The sequence below is a fragment of the Theobroma umbraticum genome, unplaced genomic scaffold (assembly GCF_002168275.2).
Source record: "Theobroma umbraticum cultivar Fairchild unplaced genomic scaffold, ASM216827v3 scaffold_146.0, whole genome shotgun sequence".
NCBI classification, from domain to species: Eukaryota; Viridiplantae; Streptophyta; class Magnoliopsida; order Malvales; family Malvaceae; genus Theobroma; species Theobroma umbraticum.
In genome coordinates, this window is record NW_018397265.1 from 2,720,082 (window position 1) to 2,739,407 (window position 19,326).

The 19,326-nt window shown below is 32.1% G+C and overlaps 1 protein-coding gene across 2 annotated transcripts; it reads left to right on the forward strand.

The window, feature by feature from the left end:
* The first annotated feature begins 2,256 nt into the window (after positions 1-2,256).
* Positions 2,257-16,214, forward strand: LOC110422406 (uncharacterized). Of its 2 annotated transcripts, XM_021436289.1 has the most exons (12): positions 2,257-2,510; positions 2,607-2,685; positions 2,780-2,873; positions 3,003-3,152; positions 3,355-3,486; positions 4,922-5,072; positions 5,167-5,205; positions 5,286-5,360; positions 7,178-7,237; positions 9,500-9,564; positions 14,248-14,338; positions 15,324-16,214. In XM_021436289.1, exons 1-12 carry the CDS (start codon positions 2,445-2,447, stop codon positions 15,366-15,368), a joined length of 1,047 nt encoding a protein of 348 aa, XP_021291964.1. In that variant the 5' UTR covers positions 2,257-2,444; the 3' UTR covers positions 15,369-16,214. The 2 variants fall into 2 exon arrangements, with proteins under 2 accessions (XP_021291964.1, XP_021291965.1); XM_021436290.1 differs by lacking the exon at positions 7,178-7,237.
* The last annotated feature ends 3,112 nt before the right edge of the window (positions 16,215-19,326 follow it).

A 19,326-nucleotide genomic window follows, 5' to 3' on the forward strand; every position in this document is an offset into this window, starting at 1 on the left:
AAAGAGATATATCGAATGATCGGAGAATGGCATTAGCAGTGATTTTGTGACCAATCTAAAGCTACAGTTGTGCCAGTGGTAAGAGAGTTTTATGCAAATGAATTTGAGCATGTTTATGGCATTGCTTATATACATGGCAAGCAGTTACCATTCCACAATCAGGCCATCAATGAATTTTTTGGAACTCTAAACCTTGAGAATGATGAATACAAGTAATATTTAGGGAATCATCAAGATGAACAATGTATCGATATATTCTTGGCAAGATGAATAAAATACAATGCATTCAAGGTATATTCGATCGATACATTCTTGAATGTATCCATAGATTTGAAGCGAAAGCACTCAAAGGGAAAAATATCGATAAATTTTCACATGTATCAATGCATTTAGAGTAGTATGCATTCTACCTAAAATCCATCGATACATTGCTCAATGTATCGATAGATGTAGTTGAAATTGTACAAATGTATCGATACATTCCCAAATGTATCGATACATTACTGGGGAAAGGCGTGAAGCTATTTGCCCATTTTAAAACAAACCCTAAACTTTCCTTTTCTCTACCACTTCGAAAACCCTAAGCCCTAAATAGATTTTTGGAGCCATTTGGAGTAGATTGGAGCTTGAGAAACACCTTTAAAGATAAGATTAAACGTTTATCAAATACTTTTCAATTTAATCAGTTAATAACCAAGAAATATAATTTTTCAGCTTTGGTGAATCCTACTCAATTTGTTGAAATTTGGGAGTTTAGATTTGTGCAATGCATTTTCTAAGGTATGGGTTTAGCTCATTGGTGAAGAATTTGAGCTTGTGTAATGAATTGTTAAGAATTTAGTTATTTTTGGACAAGTTGGATACTTTCAAAAGTTAGGAAATAATTAGTTTTGTGTTGTCTTGATGTGTTTAAGGAGAGATTGAGCAATTTGGGTGTAGTTATGAGCTAAAAGACAATTGGAGATTAAGGATCGAAACTTGGTTGTGGGAGTGCCTCAATTGCCATTGTGAGTATTTATTTTCAAAACATCGTTTATGTTAATATTTAAAAAATTATTTTTTAATTAATATTTATTTAATTATTTGAAATTATAATTTTTGAGTAACCATTTTTAATAACTAATTTAAGGGATAGAAACAACTTTAAAATAATTTTTACAAATAAATAAATAATTTTTTTTATTTTACAGTAAATGATAATTTTTTTTTGAATTGGGAAAAGGAGATTCGAACTTTGTCCTTTAAGTAAGGAGATTAATCTTTACTTTATATTATAAGTTAAAATAAAAATAAAATCAATAGTTAGTATTTAACCTAATAAAATACTCTTGTCCTGTTATCCTTTTTGTTTTTGGGTGAAGAGAAAACTAAAAATTATTTCACAAATACAAAAATGACGTTCATTTTTAGTTCACAGTAAGGCAGATTCAAGAATTTTTTTGAGTGGTGTTATAATTAAAATAATTATAATAATTAAAAAAATATAAATATATTAAAATTCATAGACTAGAAATTTTAAGATTAAATTAAGGAAAATGTAAATTTAGTGCATTCATTTAACATTTTAAAGTAAAAATATCTAAGATAATTATAATTGTTCACAACTATCTTTCATATTTTGAAAATAATGCATGATAGCATCAATAGAAACACTATCAAATATATCTTTTTTAATATTTGTCACTAAGTAATTATTCATCCAAAATTACTACTCATTAGCATGAACTAAGATATTAGAATTAAGTAAAATATGATCTTATATAACAAATTATTAAATTCAACAACTAACAATAGGGCAATTTTGTATTTATTAAACAAAACTACATATAAACATTTACCAATCATATTAAGTTAAATACAAAAATTAAATAATCAAATAATATATCTACAAAATAAATAAAAATTAAATAATTAAATAATAATTATTTGATATGTAATACTATTTTCTATTAGCTAGATTATAATTATGAACTAAATTTATTAAATTAATAAAAAAATATTTTTATATGAAATATTTAAAAACTTAATTTAAATTAAAAATTACTTATAATTGAAGTTTAAATAAATTATTTTGAGAAAGTAAAAAACATACTTAATGACCGAAAAGAGAAGGGAAAAGATTTAAAATTTTAAATGGAAAAAGTAATTTAAGTTTTGATTTTTTTAATAAAATTTTAAATTATAATTTTTTTTATGTAATATTTAAATATTAATATATAAGACTAAAAAGTATTTGGAAGTGAGTGGTCTCTTCAACGGGGGTCCGCCTATGGTACTCAGCCAAGAACCAGTCAGTCACGAACTGAGCTGCTTCTCCCCACACTATCTAAAGGTTTCGTGGCTCAAGAATCAAATAAAAGTTAAAATTGCAAATCAGTTTGGAAATGAGATTCATCACCCCATAAATTGAGTCATATATTATTATAGTATTAGTATTTGTGAAAATGGCTCTTCACCTAACTTCCCTTTCTCCCTTCACCGCCACCACCAGCCTCTCTTTCTCTTCCACAGTAAGACACTTCCAACTTTAATTACGAATTTCATTTCCCTTTTAAAATTATTTTCTCTGAATTACACCTTTTTTTTTATTTGTTGAAACTTTGAAGAATATGAGCTGGCCACGGCGCACAAAAGCGATACGGCTGGTGGCGTGTAGCAATGCCGCGGTGTCTAGATACGGCCGAGGTCTTGTTTCTCGTTTTCTGTCATCATCCACTTTTTTATATATTTTTTTCGTAAGAAGCTGCTGTGGAATTTGTTTCGAATTTTGGTTTTTCAGTTGCTTATGAATATGATCCGGAGCTTCGCATAGTGCTTGAACTAGCCACGGACGCCGAGTTATATGAGCTTCAAAGAATCCTTTTTGGTCCTAGGTTTGTCAATTTTTCTTAATTTCCGTTGGCCAGAATCTCTCAGGTTTTCTTTGGTGTGTGTGTGTGTGTGTTTTTTTTTTTTTTTTCTCAATTCTTATTATAACTTTTGAATTTTGTTACAAAATTCAGCTACTTTAGTCCCTTGTTAAAGTCTGTAATGAATAGAGATGATGTGGAGAATGTGATGATTGAAGAAGATGTTGAGGAGCGAGAAGCTTTTATCGCAGCTCTTGAATCGCGTTTCTTATTCCTTGCAGCAGATGCCCGCTCAACGTTAAGGTTAGTGCCGTGGATGGCTTCAATAATTATTTTGTTGGATGCCTGATTGCATTGTTCGTGAGCTAAGCTTTGCTGGAAAATAAATTAATATATGATTGTTCTTGGTGGTAGAAAGTAACAATAAAATTTTTATCTCTTTTGGTATCTGCTGAGTTTCTGTTTTGATAGGTATCTCACCGATCTCATTTGATCTTCTCGTTAGGGGTTGGAGGCCTTCGTATAAAAACATCCTGCTCTCTGTGAGGAAAAAATTGAATATTCCTTGCTCAAGTAAATTGTCCACTGAAGACCTTGAAGCCGAAATTTTCCTTCATCTTTTGAGGGATTACTCAAGGTAACCTCATTCAATCTTAATCTTTAGCAAACGTTATCATCATAAAGTTCTTAGTGACTGCAAAAGCTTGTGATAGGAATCCAGTGAGCAAATTGATTGCTAGCCTAAGTTGGGAAAAAGATGTTGTTGGTCTGTTTAGTTTTGGAAATGCTTTTCATATTATATCTCCACTATTACAAAAAATATGATGAATAGGTATGGTAAATAACTAAGTTTGGAAACCCTTGTTTTTCTAAATTTCTAAAACACTGGACAACTTTTTTAAATTGTTTTTCAATTTCCATAAAATTACAAAACAAGAGTTCTGGAATTTAGTTATCTACTCCTTTTCTTTAATGGTCAGATTTAGAATAAAAGTGGAGATAGAAAATGGAAACCATTTTCCGAAACTAAACAAACCCTATAATTTTCTTAAAAGTGTAGCCTAAATAATGTCCATTTGGGGGAGATGGATAAATTTTAGTTGGTTATCTTGTGTAAGCTGGTTCTTGCTAGACTTGATTGGTGAAAGTAATTTCTTCAACTTTTCCTATATTCTTGCTGTTACAAGCTTGTAGAGAAACTTAGGAAACTGAGAAGTTGGATATGCTTGCATTGGATCGAAAGTTATGGGATAACAAGCTTATTTATTTAATTTTAAAATGAATGCACTGCCAATTGTCTTTTTTTTGTAATATATAATACCGAGTAATATCAACTAAAGTGTTCGTACACTAGGTAGTATGCTTTGTTATATAATTTCCCATCTCTCACTCCTTTTTTTTTTTCCTGAGTGGAAAATATCCCATCCTGGGGATTGACACTGGAGATTGACACAATAGTTTGTTAATAGGCAGTATTTGCACTGAGTGATTGAATTGGACATAACACTCTTCTACTGCATTTTTTTTGAAAAGAAAAAGTTTATTGTTTCATTGCATTGAGTACTTAATACATATATCAAAGGAATATAGTGAAGGTTTTTAACTTAGACCAATCTCAATCTTTATTCTTGTTATCCTGTACGATCAAGTTTTATGCTATGATTTAAGGAAAGATTATAACCCAAGTTTGTTTCCATTCCTTGTATTGGGCCAATTAGCATTTTTTAGATAGTGGCGTGGGTTATTTTGATTTTTAAAATGTTGCATCATGATTGTAAATTACTTCTACCTTATACAGTGTCAGCCATTATTATTGTCACTCATGTTATCAAATAAATTTGTAGAATCGCAGCTGAAAATTTGAATCAATGTGGTGCTTATATGTTGATCCTTTTTGTTCTCATCTAGTGTTAGAGTTGTGTGCTTATGAATTAACCTTTTTACTTCTTGCTGATCTAAATTTCTAATGTATCAAATGATAATAATTTGTTTAAGATGAAGGAAGAAAACAAAAAAGAAATAAGTTCTACATATGTACAGTGGTGACTTGTAGTTTGTACTTCCATGTTTAGTGATGAATCAGGAACTTTTCCGGGCTTATGGGAAAATAATAATATTTCCGACATACAAAATAGTCTAGAACTGGGACTTAGCCAGTGGAAGGTGCAGGTCATTGCTGCTGCTAAAGTTGGGGCAGCTGGGTTTCAATCAATGATTTTGAAGGTATTCATACTTTTCAAGTCTATTTTAATATCTGGTTGATTATTTTCATTCTTAATATTAATTGATATGTAGTTGTTTCCTTTTCTTTGTTTAAGGTGGTGGTATGCTTACTTTGGCAAAAATTTATCAATTGGTAAGATATTGGTTTTTATTAGTTTGTTTTATTTTGCTCTGTTGGTTATTTTATTGAGCTTTGTTTATTGCTTGTGGTAGTTGACGAAGAAATTGTCTGGAAAGCTGTTTCTGGAAGCGGCCAACTATTTGATGAAAAAGGAAGCTCTTAAAAAGGTACAAACTTAGTGTCATAGTTTGCTAGTTGTTGAAGGAACTGAACTATGAATGAATTGGGAGAGTCTGCATTTTATTTAATGCTAGTATAGGACATACTTTCTGTTTAAAAAGGTGGCTCTTACCTTATTAACAACTAGAGGTGTCAATTAAGCAAGTTATAATTTGCTAGTTGTTGAAGGACCTGAACTATGAATGAATTGGGACAATCTGTATTTTGTTTAATGCTAGGATACGGCATATTTTCTGTTCAAAAAGGTACCTCTCACCTTTTTTAAGAACTATAGGTGTCATTTAAGCAAGTTGTAATGAATTTGCGTTGGATTGTTTTAGATTCAGATTTAGACTTTATAGGTCATTTTGGGTTTTGAGTTGATTAGGTTCAAGTTATATCAGGTTTTTAGTCATTAATCTTTGACCAATTTGATTGGTTCAGGTTGGGTCTTGAGTGAATCTTTTGATTTGGCTTAGTGTTCAAATTTAATTTATTAGCAAATATCAATCAAGTTCGAGTCAGAATCTTTGAGGGATATAGGTTGCAGTCCTTTTTATGTTCTAGGCCAACAGGTTCATGTTACATAAGCTTCAGCTCACCTATGTTAGCTATTTGCCATGTTTGTCAGTGACCTCATTCCAAGTAAGATGGAATATTCATTCATGATGCATCTGTAAATTTATTAGTATTTCCTCTCTTGAATCCGTTGCATGTGGGTAATAAGTCTGTTGACCAAACAGGTAGCACATGTCCATAAATTATGTTGACTGGAAAGACTTAAACCTATTGAATTATAATTCTTTTTATGTTGGCAAATTTTCTTGCAATTAGTTGGTTTTATTTATTTATTTAATTCCTAGGGGCAATTTGCTTGTTGATTTGGGTAGAAATACCTTAACCTGTTAGACTACAAATTGATTTGATTTTCGGGATGTGAATGAAGAATGCGACTGACTTTGATGTTTGAAACACCCTTTTGTTTCTGTTTTGGTTAAAAAGGTAAAACCCATTTTAGGCTGTCTGGATTGAGGAGTATGGAGAGAAATGGAAGGGAGGGGAGGGTGAGCCGAGAGCATTGCCCTTTCCATTTTTTGTCTACCATCTTAATGGAACGGAAGGGATTAGGAGGGATGCATGTATGTGTTCAAAAACTCTCTGAAGCCGCCTTTTTAAAACCACCAAAATTGGGAACTTGAAGGGAAAGAATCTTTCCTTAAAATTTCTAGTTCTAGAGACAACATTGTCCTTAATTTAACATTGATTTAAAATATAAGGATACAATTGTAAAAGAACATGGTAGGTTATCATTTTCTTTTTTGTCCATTTCTTAACCAAACTGGGCCTGTAGAATAACTTCTAATTTCTATCACCTCTCTTCTAGGGAACTTATCTCTGCCACAGCCCCCCACCCACCCTCTTTCTCCTCTCCCTTCCTTTTGTGGCATCTGTGGCACATATATCTTCTGTGATTCTTCTCCTTCCCAAAGAGGCAAAGATAATATTTCATTGCATTTGGATTAGTCTTGAATGTGAGATCGCTATCATATTTCTACTTGCCTATGTATTCCTCAGGTTGTGCTACTTTCTTGATTATGGTGTAAATGTATGGTTTTTTAAAGATAAAAATGATGTAATGTAAATTACAGATTTAAGTTTGTGTTTTGCTATCATTTTGTTTAATTTTTTTGCTATCCTATATTGAACTGTAATGCTCTATCTATTTCTTTTAATATCATTGGAAAATTGTTTGAAGATACTATGATTTAAAACATACATCAACAACGAAACTTCTAAAATGCTTTTTCACATTCTTTATTTCAAGGGGGGACAGGTAGCTGCTATTAATCTAGAATCTAGAGCAGCCTTGCTTGCAGCTAAGCAGGTAATTTTATTATCATAATGAGTCAATTGGCTAAAAGATGATTTTTCATGTTGTCAACATACGTTATCATATGGTAAATAGTCTACAAATAGCAATGCATAAATGTGATTTAACAGTTGCAGCATCTAAATAGTGCATATTTCTTTTCATTTTCTTTGTTTTCCCTTCTCTCCAGTTTGTGTGTGTGTGCGAACAGAGAATACGTCATGTTAAAGCCTCTCTAGTATTTCTTTTGAAACAAGGTTTTCATGGTCTATGATAAAGGTTTAGAGTTTTAGTTGACTAACATAACATATTTATATAATCAAACTAAGTTGTCACCCTAGATACAACAGTTGTATTTTTATTCAATTAAGTTATTGTGAACTTAATTAATTTTTTCACTTCATTTAATTCTGTTTCAATTAAGTCTAACTTAATTAATTATTCTTATTTAATCCCAATTATGTTACTTAATGTGTGTGACCCATTAGGCTTCTAACATATTGGCAATAAATATAAATCTTAATCAAATATTAATTTGATAATTAATCTATATTTATAGATCACGAGCGGTATCTAGCAATACATTATGACCATTTAAATGTTAAACAGTCAATTAAAAAATTGACAAAATTCTTCAGTGATAAGCCTTTTAGTGCAATACAATCATTTAATCAAATATCCTAGATATGTCATAAAGTATGGCTTAGTGTCTACTTATGATATTTCATATTAGTTCTCATAATTCCTGACTAATTTTATGAATTTAGAAAATTAACTGTCCTCAAATTCATTATGATTTGGCCAAAGACTTTATTTAAGTTAATTAAGAATTGAGTACAAGTGATATATCACTTGGGGTGATAAATTCTGATTGCTCATTCATCTTATCATGTTTTATGGCATACCCAAAAACACCGTGTTAGCCATCTGGTCATCTCTAGACCCATAGGGTGAAACTAAAGTATGTCATTCTCCATATAAGATGACTTGGTGTTTCAAGTCCAAGGACTAGTTGCACGACTATCATATGTGAATATATTCCATAGACACTTGAGCGAAATACTAAATAGAATTCTCATAGCGGGTCATGTTTAGTGAGCCTGTTCTTTAAAAGCATTTACATGTTATTCATAAATATCCCATATACTTCAATCTATGAGATTGATTGTTCACTTCCCAAGTAAAGATACTTAACATGTACCAGTCTTTGAGCATTGTCAATGCTTTATCTTGACAATACAATGATCAAGAATAATTTTAGAAACTTGGCTTTGATGCATAGTGATCTCATAATTGTAACAACATTACAATGCTCTTACAAGACTTTTATGTTCCATGAGCTTCATCTAATTAGTATTTAATAATCCTTGATTATTGCATTAACATAAAGGGAAACCTCTATGGCATACCCAAAAACACCCTGTTAGGCATCTGGTCATCTCTAGACCCATAGGGTGAAACTAAAGTATGTTATTCTCCATATAAGACTTGGTGTTTCAAGTCCAAGGACTAGTTACACGACTATCATATGTGAATTTATTTCATAAACGCTTGAGTGAAACACTAAATAGAATTCTCATAGCGGGTCATGTTTAGTGAGCTTATTCTTTAAAAGCACTTACATGTTATTCATAAATATCCCATATACTTCAATCTATGAGATTGATTGTTCACTTCCCAAGTAAGGATACTTAACATGTACCAGTCTTTGAGCATTGTCAATGCCTTATCTTGACAATACAATGATCAAGAATAATTTTAGGAACTTGGCTTTGATGCATAGTGATCTCATAATTGTAACAACATTACAATGCTCTTACAAGACTTTTATGTTCCATGGGTTTCATCCAATTAGTATTTAATAACCTTTTATTATTGCATTAACATAAAGGGAAACCTCTATCATATATAGTTATGCAATTAAGTATGCATTAAATAACAATATATATTCCTTGACCTATCCAATTGGTTCAAGAGAATATACCCACAATTTCTTTTGAAACTAGGTTTTCATGGTATGTAATCTCGTTCGGTTTGATTGAAATTAATAAATAAAAAAGCAAGATAACTTCTGTCAATATATTTTCATGGGAAAAGCATTCTTTTATTATTGTGGTGCCAACATTTTTCTTATGAATAGTGGCAATAAACTAATATATATGAGCTATCTGTTTTATGCATGTTAAAACTATATGACCAGATTTTGTGCACCTGGTATTATTGTTCTAACATCAGTTATTTTTTCTCTCCTTCTTTGCCCCTTAAACCATGGGATAGGGCTTTGCAGGTGCTGCATCCAGATATGTGGGTTTGAGGAGTATGATGAGTTTACTTGGCCCACTGTATTGACTCTTTCTGATCCTGAATCCTTATCTATTGTCATTTTCATCTTTAGTTGTTATTTATTCATTTACTTTTTTCCTTGCATATCAAATTTTAGAAGTGCGTAAGTCTGCATAGAATTTTCTTTGATGCAATCCATCTTCTTAATGTTATATAAGACTAAGGCTTTTTGCTTGGTAGGGTGTAAAAGTGGAATGATGGAAGGTGTTGGGTGGGGTGGGAAAGTGGAAAGAAAATGATTTTCACTCGTGCTTGATAGGAGAAAAAGTGAGAGGAAAGAAAATACTAGGAGAGAGTAATGTTTTATGTCCTTGTTCACAAACAAATCATTCCAAATTGGAAAGATTAGAGGAGAGAAAATGGAAGAGATGTGAGTCAAGTGTACATATTTATAAGATTGTCCATCAGTTTTTAGATTTTACCATTTTATCTTAACTTACAAAGGGTATAATGGTAAAGTAGTATAATTTTCTGTTTTTTCCCTTTATTTTTCTACTCTATAAAATAATGGATGGAAAGAAAATTTTTTTTACATCCACTTTCGAAAGGAAATCTTCAGCCCCGAGTTTGCACCCTCTTTGGCCCGCAAACCAGATCTTGTTGTGTTGCCTGAATGGAAAGAAAAGAAGATCTTATTAACATTAACATCAAATTTCTGTTGAAGTTTAAACTTGTCAAGTTTGACTGCAAACTTCTCTTAAGTATAAAGATATCTCTGTCCTTTGAGCAAGAAAAAGACGTATTCAATCTCTTCCTTATCTATTTAATACTAATATTCCATATATATATAAATTAAAAATTTGAAAATGAACTAGTGAATTTTCAACTAAAGTTTGAGTTTGTTCTAAGTTACCTCATACAATACCCAAAAATAAATAATAAATAATAGAACTAGCACTTTCCTGCATTAGTTGCTTCAACTTGAAGTTTTCAATTTCTTGTCATCAAAAGTTAGAACCTTCACTCTCCTTTTCCACCCTTTCTCACCATCTATCTCTTTGCCCAAATGCATTGTCAATCATCATTGGTCCCTTTTGATTTCTACATCTTCCTTTTTTCTCCTAAACCTTCCTGATTTGCTTCCAATTTCACATGCTTTCATTGATCCGCTTTTCTTCAAAGACGTGAAATTTTGGATTTTCTCTGGCAATTTATTAGTTTTAATATCTCTCATTCATATTTATTCAGTTGTTGGTTACATTAGAATAAGGTCTACCAATTGTTAGATAAAACTTCACTGCATGTTTTTTACAATGCATGTGTTGATCGATGGAATCTGAAGGCTAGTGAAACTATATAGGAGCATAACCTTTTGAAGTGATATTGTCCAAACTTGATTTTATGCAGTACCTCATTAGCCAGAACCAGATGAATTATTGAGAGGAAGGATTGACTGAGAATAGATTACCTTCTGAAATATTGGAAAAAGGGTTGTTGTTAAGGAAAGTTTTTTCTGCTATGCATAAGGGAAGTTTGTTGTTAAACATTGAAAGTTTACTTTTCTTTAATTGTGCTATGTGCCAAGATTTCATTGAGGGGGCAAAGAGGCAAGGCATATTCTCATGGAAGAAGATTTTTGTTGTCCACTTTTCCATCTTTCCCACCAAGCGTACCAATGAAAAGAAAAATATGTTTTCCATCTTTCCACTTTTCTCCTCCAAGTTTCCATCTTTCCATTTTCAGATCCACCCTACCAAGCAAAGCCTAAATGTCTAAAATGTGCTTCATAGATGTGTGTTTTCTTCTCCTTTTTTCTATCAAATTGTGAGTGATGTACTATTGAAGTAGAAACATTAAAAATGAAAAATCAAACAGAGGCTAAAATCGATATAGAGTTGAAGCTGGAACAAGAAGACTAGGGCTAGGGTTGTAGAATCACTAATGAATAAATTTGAGCATATTATGGTTGCTTAATAAGTCTAGAAGACTAAATATTTATACTAGGCTTACAACAGTTTTAATCCCACTCCTTGGATACAAATAAACTCTGGCTAATCCAGGATGTTCAACATGTTTAAAGATCACCATGTTGTGCTTCAGAAAAATATGAGCCTTTCTCCTCCTGTTTCCTATCAAATTATGAGTAATGCAGTATGGATGTAGAAACAATGAAACAAAACAGAACAGAGGCTAAAATCAATGTAGAATTGAAGATGGAACAAGAATACTAGGGTTTAGGTTGTAGAGCTACTAATGAATAATATTCAAGTATATTGTGTGATGCAGTGCAGAAGTAGAAACAACTAAATGAAAACCAAAACAGTGAAAGAAAACCAGAACAAATGCTAACTTTAATCTATAATTGAAGTTGGAACATGATAACTAAGGTTTAGGGTTGTAGAACCACTAGCAGATAATATTGCAATATAATACGGCTGCCTAATGTGTCTAAAAGACTATTTATATTAGGGTTACGGCAACTTTCAATCTTAGCACTAATATATAAATAAGCCCCATCTAATCCTGGCCATTCAAACTAATTAAAAGATCACATGCTAGTAACATGACCAATTAAATAAATAAAAACATAATTACTCACTGTCAACTAGAGTAAACAACAAACATAAAGAAAAACAGATCAACATACTAAATTTTGGAATTCTCCTGCGTCAATCTCGTTTGGTTGATAAAAGGCTCTCCTCATTGGTGAGAACTTTGATAGCTTTAGCATAGATTTCTGGATCAGTCCTTTTGAGGTTATCTTCTGCGATCCTGGTACATATACTAGCTGCTTTACTCAACTTCTCCATAACACAGTTGAAACAAGGATCACATGAATACTGACATTTTTTGATTCTCTAAACCAGTAACTTGATTGCTCATTACTATTTCCACTGGCCTCCCATCTCTACATAGAAGAACTCCAATTCCAGCCTCTGATGCATCACACTCTACAAAAGTTAACTTCCCAAATTTTAGTAGTGCAAGGACCGGTGCCTCTGTTATCGAAAGCTTAATGTGTTTAATAGCTCTTTGTGCAGAATTTGGCCACTCAAAGCTGTCCCTTTTCAAGCATTCAGTGATACAGTTCATAATGAAACCGAAATTCCTTATGCACATAGAACGACCATAAGAACTTCGAATTTCTTTGATTGATTTGGGTGTTGTACGGTAAAACTTTGGCAAACACTTTTTTCTGACCTGCTTTCAATCCATTTGCCAAGACAATAAAGCCAAAAACACAATATCATAATACAAGAAAGAGCACTTACTCAGAATTCACATGAATGGAGTTAGACCATCAGAAAGGCCAAATAGCATCACTATTCATAGCGCCCTCTGGTGTCTTGTGTGCTATTTTTCCCTCCTGTACCAAACCTTAGTGAGCAACACCTCAACTTGTTTTTGCATCTCAGCTCACTGCAATGGAAGCATTCCTGAGAACCCAATCAGTTGAGTGGTAAAACATATGGCAATTAGTTATTAACCAGCTACTTAAACTCTTCTAGCAACCATGAACTCCAAGAGGATGCTTTGGTAATTCACCCTTCAAGTCATCTTGAACAAACTTGCTAACCAAAGCATCAATGACTCCACTTTCTATACCTCAACTTCTAATATCTTGATAAAAATCCATTTACCTTGCTGCCCAAAGATGAACCACCAGCTTCTGTTGTACTTTCCTCTTTTAGGGTGCAAAGCATACTTCTTCTTACCTCTATAACATGATAAAGTATTATGCTTAGTGAGATGTTCCATGTCATGATCAAATAGCGAAGGTCTACCCAACAGAATATGGGCTGCATCCATGTGTACAACATTAGACAAAGCTTCATCATCTAGATTACTACTTGAAGAAAATTTGGCCAGACACCGAGATGTTACCTGTATATCATTCCCCTTCTTAAGCCGCCCCAATTTATATGGATGAGGATGCTTCTCAACAAACAGCTTCAAATTCTCACTGCCTTCTTTGACATAACGTTCCCCATGTTCCCACTATCAATAATCAGATCATATATTTTGTTGCAGCAAACAATGTGCCTTCTAAAAAAGCTGCTTCAAGTCCAATCTTCTCCTTCTTCTACAACTGCCTTTGTTGTCATCACTTTTTGAACTACCAATGACTCTCCCTGAACTTGATAAACATCAATTGCCTCATTGTCTTCATCAGAATCATCATGAAGTGGTTGTACCATTTCTAAGGGTCTGGTAGCACCATGTGGTGGTGCAGTTGGAGGGGCTCCCTGCTGTGCTGCACCCTATTTTTTCACTGGATCCATAAGGATGTGAAAATGTGATTTAATGCAAAACACCCATGACGAGAGATGAAGAGGGGGACTGAAGAGGATTAATTGGAACTATAGATAGGGACGTGTTTTTTTGTTAGCTTATTGAAAATGGGGTCTTGAATAGTGCTAAGTCGCAAAATGTGATCCATATACTTAACTGGCATATTGGGAAAAGGCTTGTTTTCTTGTTTTTGTTATTGTTGTTGTCATTGAGATAGGCAGTTGATGCAAATATGGTCATCTTGACTGTTCTGGTGATCATCAACTCAGTAAGTCTGGTTACACCTTTCCTATAGATTTGAATGATCAATTTGTCTCAAATTATAACAAGCTGTCTTCAGCGTAGTAATTTACTTTTGAAATTTCGCTGTCTGTATTGCTGTCACTGATATTACTCTATGGCTTTCTCTGCTTGAAAATCTGCCATATATATAATATTATCCAATACAGGTTGTGGGGAACATTTTTGGCTGATGTTGTCATTCAGATGCTAGGAACTGATTATGCCAGAATCTTGCGAGCTATCTATGCATTTGCACAGGTAATTGATATCACTTCATTTTATAAAAGCTTAAGCATTGTACTATTCCCTTTTCAAATTGATTTGTTATCATTTAAATCTTCCATCAATATCTCTGATTTGAAGTAAGTAGAAGTTTGCCATTTTTTTTAATAAATCACAAAAGGTAATGATATTTATGATAAGTGAAATTTAAGCTAACATGGAAATCCATAAATATATTATATATATTGTTTTAGGAATACCCCAAGTAGAGAAAGAAATTCTTACAACCAAATTGTTGGTGTATAAAAATTGTGTTGAGGCAGGGATCATATGGAAACTACATATAAGCTGCTCTAATTGTTATAGTTAAATATCTTCTTGTGCATCTGGTCTGTCATCATAGCAGATTTGTTCAGTGCTGTCAGAAGAAATGGTGGAATGGAGTAAAGAAAAATAATATTCTTATTTTGTTACATTCAAACTTTTAGAATCCAAACTTTTCTCAACCTGTAAAAATAATTTGGTCAAAAGTTAACGGTTGGTGGACCATTTGTTATTGTTTTACAGTAATGGGATCATGATGTCATAAATATTTCAATATGAATCTGGCCTAGTTTGATGTCATAGTTGCGGTTGGAAATTGTAGTTGAAATCTTGATGTTGGAAAAATTGTTTGGAAGTTATGATCGAAAACTGTGGTGAAAAAGTATGGTCTATACACTAAAGCTTTGTTTGGTAGGGACAATGGAAAATTTGCTAATCTAATGTTTAGGTTTTATAAACACATTTGCTAATTTTGTAACCCAACCTTTCCTTCATTTTTTGGATATTATCTTATTGAAGTTGGGCTTGGCCTTCAAACAATGTAACTCTATTCAATAATATAATAATTGTTTACAAGGCTACACTATCAAATTGCCACTTTTATGATGAGATTTATAAGATGATTATATCATGTCTGCAGCATTGTAGAAGTTGTTCTAATTTGCAAATGGTTTTTTTTCTTAAACTCCACCTTCAGATCCGTATCACCCGAACATACCGGTTACCCTGCGAAGATGACTGAGTAGGTGTTAGATGTTCAGGATATTCCATGTATACGTTCTCCAGTAGTAGAAACAGAGCTTTAGTTTGGAATTGAAGCTCAGTGATCTTGTAGGTACATTCAAATCTATGAATGTTTTTACATCATAATATGTGCAGTTTAGTTGTCCCTTTTACCAGCACCTTTAAGTAGCCGTTTTACAGCTTAACTACAAACAACTTCTGTTTGCACATTAATTTTGAATTTTGTAGTTGGACTGTGGAAATTGAAGATACTACTAATCTTTCAGTGCAACGGAGGACAAGGTTTACTGATTTACAACTACAACTTATCTGGCCATCTATAGTGTTAGTAACTGCGTTAAGATTTAAATGATTTATGCTGTAGAAATTGCATAATTATAAAACCTTAAAATAGCACCAATTGTCTAAATATTGGAGAGTTTCCTAGGCTGGTTGAAGAAATTTTTATGTCTAACATGCTATGTCTAAGAGAAGTGGTATCCTTTAATCATGATGCTACTGAGGAAAGTTCATCTGTTTTTGTCCAATAGGCTTATTGCCTATTCCATCAAGGCAAGATTCCCTTCTGAGCCACCATCACATATAAGCTTTCAGCAACGGAGGAATAATAAAAGGTTGATGATATATGTTCTTGGTCAAAACATGATTTTCCTGTTTTCTACTTTTTTTTTTTTTCTGGAAGTATATCTTGTGGTATAAAGAGCATCTGTACCATTATTCTGTTGATGTAAAAGAAAAAATGAAGAGGTCAGGACATACATATGCATCAGTGTCTTAGATAAGTTAATTCTAGAAGTTGATTAAAAATAAAGAAATACGGAGCTTGGCGCTCGTGGTTCGGGATTATCTTTTACCAGAATGATTCCTTTTGGCTGACTTCCTATGGCAAAGCTTTGCCGCTATCTGTATAAACTCCTTTGCCTCTTTCTTTATCTATTGCATTGTGTATTCATATGGAGATGATTAGTGTATTACATACCATTGCCAATACAGTCTGGGCAATTAATGTTGTCTTGGTAGGGAATCAAATACCACTTGATAAGTTGAAGACATTTTTTTTTTGTACAAATTTCGTCAAATGAAAAAATCTGCTATTTATTATCATTTGGTAATCTACTTCGCTTTTCTCCTCTCTCATCTAACATTTTTGACTTTCATATGTAAGTACAGGTATTGTTGTTTCAATGGCATCCCTTTCTGTTGAGGGAGCTATGGAATGCATTTATAGTAGTTATCCATTATTTTGTTTATATCCTCCGAGCATGCTCTCTTATGGAATTTGTTTGCATAGTGTGTGAGAAACCAAAATAATGGATATATTTTTTATATATTATAATATATCGTACAATATATATCGCGCGTTTAGAACATGCTCTTTGTAAACTTAGTATTAATGGAATTTGTTTGCATAGTGTGAGGAACATATAAGAATTACTGAATATAGTGTTACGTATGAGTTTCAAATTTCTAAAGAAAATGCCACCACGTTGCTGGCTTTTGTCTCCGTCCTAGTGGCATGTTTGACAAGGAAATATCAAAGGGAATTCACACGTGAGGTGTAAAATGCTAGGGAGGTAAACGTCTCCACAACCGGCGTAACAATTGAAGCCTAAGCCCGGCCCAAGTGGATTATTTTGTTAGTAAAAAGTTATTTTACTGAATTTTAATTTTAAAATTTCTAAAATTATCATTAATAAATACTAATATAATGGTATTATTTTAATATTTGATAATAAAAATATTTGACATAATATTTAAAAAATTCTTATACTATTTAAAAAGTTTAAATATGTTTATATTTTTATTATGTTTAATCAAGTTCTTATATTATTATTTTCAGTTAAATAAATTATTATATTTTTATTTTGAGTTAAATTTTTATAATTAATTATTTACATAGTTAAAATATTATTGATCATTATATGTTGTGCAGAGTTGATATGACATATTAACATATCATAATTAGTGGTGATGTGGTATGTTAATGTATTATAATTGATGATAATGTGATATATTAACTTAACATGTTAACATAATCATGTGATATTTTTCATCCTCCATATCAATATGGTATGAATTTCATAAAATAACAAGTGATAGTTTGATTAATGATAATTAGTCAATCATTAGTTATAAGAACTTGTTTGATTAAAAATAAAAGTATAAGGGCTTGACTGCATGCAATAAAAGAATAAAGATTTATTTGAATTTTCTTGAGTGGTTTAAGGACTTATTTAAGTATTATACGAAAATATTTTAATGAATAGATGGTGTGAAGCTTGAATTTAGCTTTAAGACAATGTCTGTTAGACTCAATTTGTGGACATTATAAGGAGAGTTGCCATGCATTTTATCTTGGCATTAATACAACATGGTGTACTAAAGCACAAATTGAGAACGGAAACCCAACGTGGGTTTCTTTGTCTATCTTTCAATATATCTTTTCTTCTCAAGCCTTAGTATTTGAGTATGTCGTTAGTAAATTGAGTCTTATGATGAGTAATTGCTTTTGTCTAGGTGGGTATATCGTTTAGAACTTGAGTGGCTTCCAAAGATGTGGAAAAGTAGCATGCTTTTGCAAATATAGCCATTAGACCACGTATATCCATAGTTAGAAGCCGTGGCAGATGCAGTTAAGATTAGTAAAGGTAAAGACACCCATTAGTGGACATGTGGAGGATCAACCTCTTGAAGTTAAGATTAGACACCCAATTGGAGGTGTGACCTTAGAGGATATTGCAATAAGTCTGCATGGGGTTAGTCGGACCATGGAGGTTATAGCTCAAGAGTTATTAGAGTAAAGGCAATAGGGCGAGGTTTATGTTTATTTACATATATTATGTGATACTGATGTTAAACACCAAAAGTGGTGCCAATGACTTATGATGCTAATGGTTATGAGACTAAAGTGTTAATAAGTATAAGAAACATGCACAACTATTGACAATTGTGATAAATGTGGATATTGATGAATGAAAACATACATATATTGTGAAACCTTGATTTTTCATTAAGTGGAACTTAGTGAAATTAAGCTTTTATGAATTTTAATTTGATATTAAGTATTGAGTGAATTTTCCCCAATTAATTGATTATGAATCTTTATGAATTAGTGTTATACTTGTGGATGATCAATGGATGAAAAAATGAATGAGAAAGGAAACCAAAAGAAAGAAATTTTGCAAGTTAAGGCATGAATTGTCAATCCCATGGCAAGAAGGGTTGATACCTAAAGGCATATGATCTTAGGCTAGCTTATGGAAATGGCTAGGATGGACCCCCAAGGAAGGAAAGGTTGATCCCTACAAGCACAAGCTTTGGAAAACCTTTTGGAATTTCCTGAGTGTTGTTCAATTTTCTACCTACACAAGTATACATATCGCAAAGATAATATAGAAATTAGTAGAGTGTCGATTGCATAGAGAATTGAATTAGTCCTTACTATTAACTACTAAAATTAATACACCCTAATTTTATCTAAACAATTAAAATTAAAAAGAAAAATTTAAACTAATAAACTAATAATTAAAACTGATATATCAGCAAAATTACTTTTAGTGATTATCAGACCTAAAATTATGATATCCCTCAATACTTCATCTGAATATTGTCTCTCTCTCTTAACTCAATTTAATAGATTAAGTTGCTAACTTGGAGCCCTAAATTATTTACATGTCTCTGTCAAGTTTCTCATAAAAATACCTCTCCTAATTACTTTACTATATGTCTATACAAATTAAATTAAAGAAAAAATTCATTAAGTTTGTGCTCTAATTTTGGCTACGTATGGCTCATAGGTGTATGTCTACCTTATATGCAAATCAAACCACCTAATCAACTAAGTACATTTGATCATACACTATTCTATTCAAGGTCTATCTAAATCTCCTTCGTTAAGGTTTAACCTAGGTTTCCAATTCAATATAATTGATGGCTAGTCAACTCGAAGCATTAAA

What these genes read in the sequence shown, in the direction of transcription:
- LOC110422406 (XM_021436289.1), top strand. Translation starts at nt 2,445, where the DNA reads ATGGCTCTTCACCTAACTTCCCTTTCTCCCTTCACCGCCACCACCAGC. An exon ending in GATGCCCGCTCAACGTTAAG is followed by an intron (nt 3,153 to 3,354) that starts GTTAGTGCCGTG and finishes TCTTCTCGTTAG; the next exon opens with GGGTTGGAGGCCTTCGTATA. An exon ending in CCTTGCTTGCAGCTAAGCAG is followed by an intron (nt 7,238 to 9,499) that starts GTAATTTTATTA and finishes ACCATGGGATAG; the next exon opens with GGCTTTGCAGGTGCTGCATC.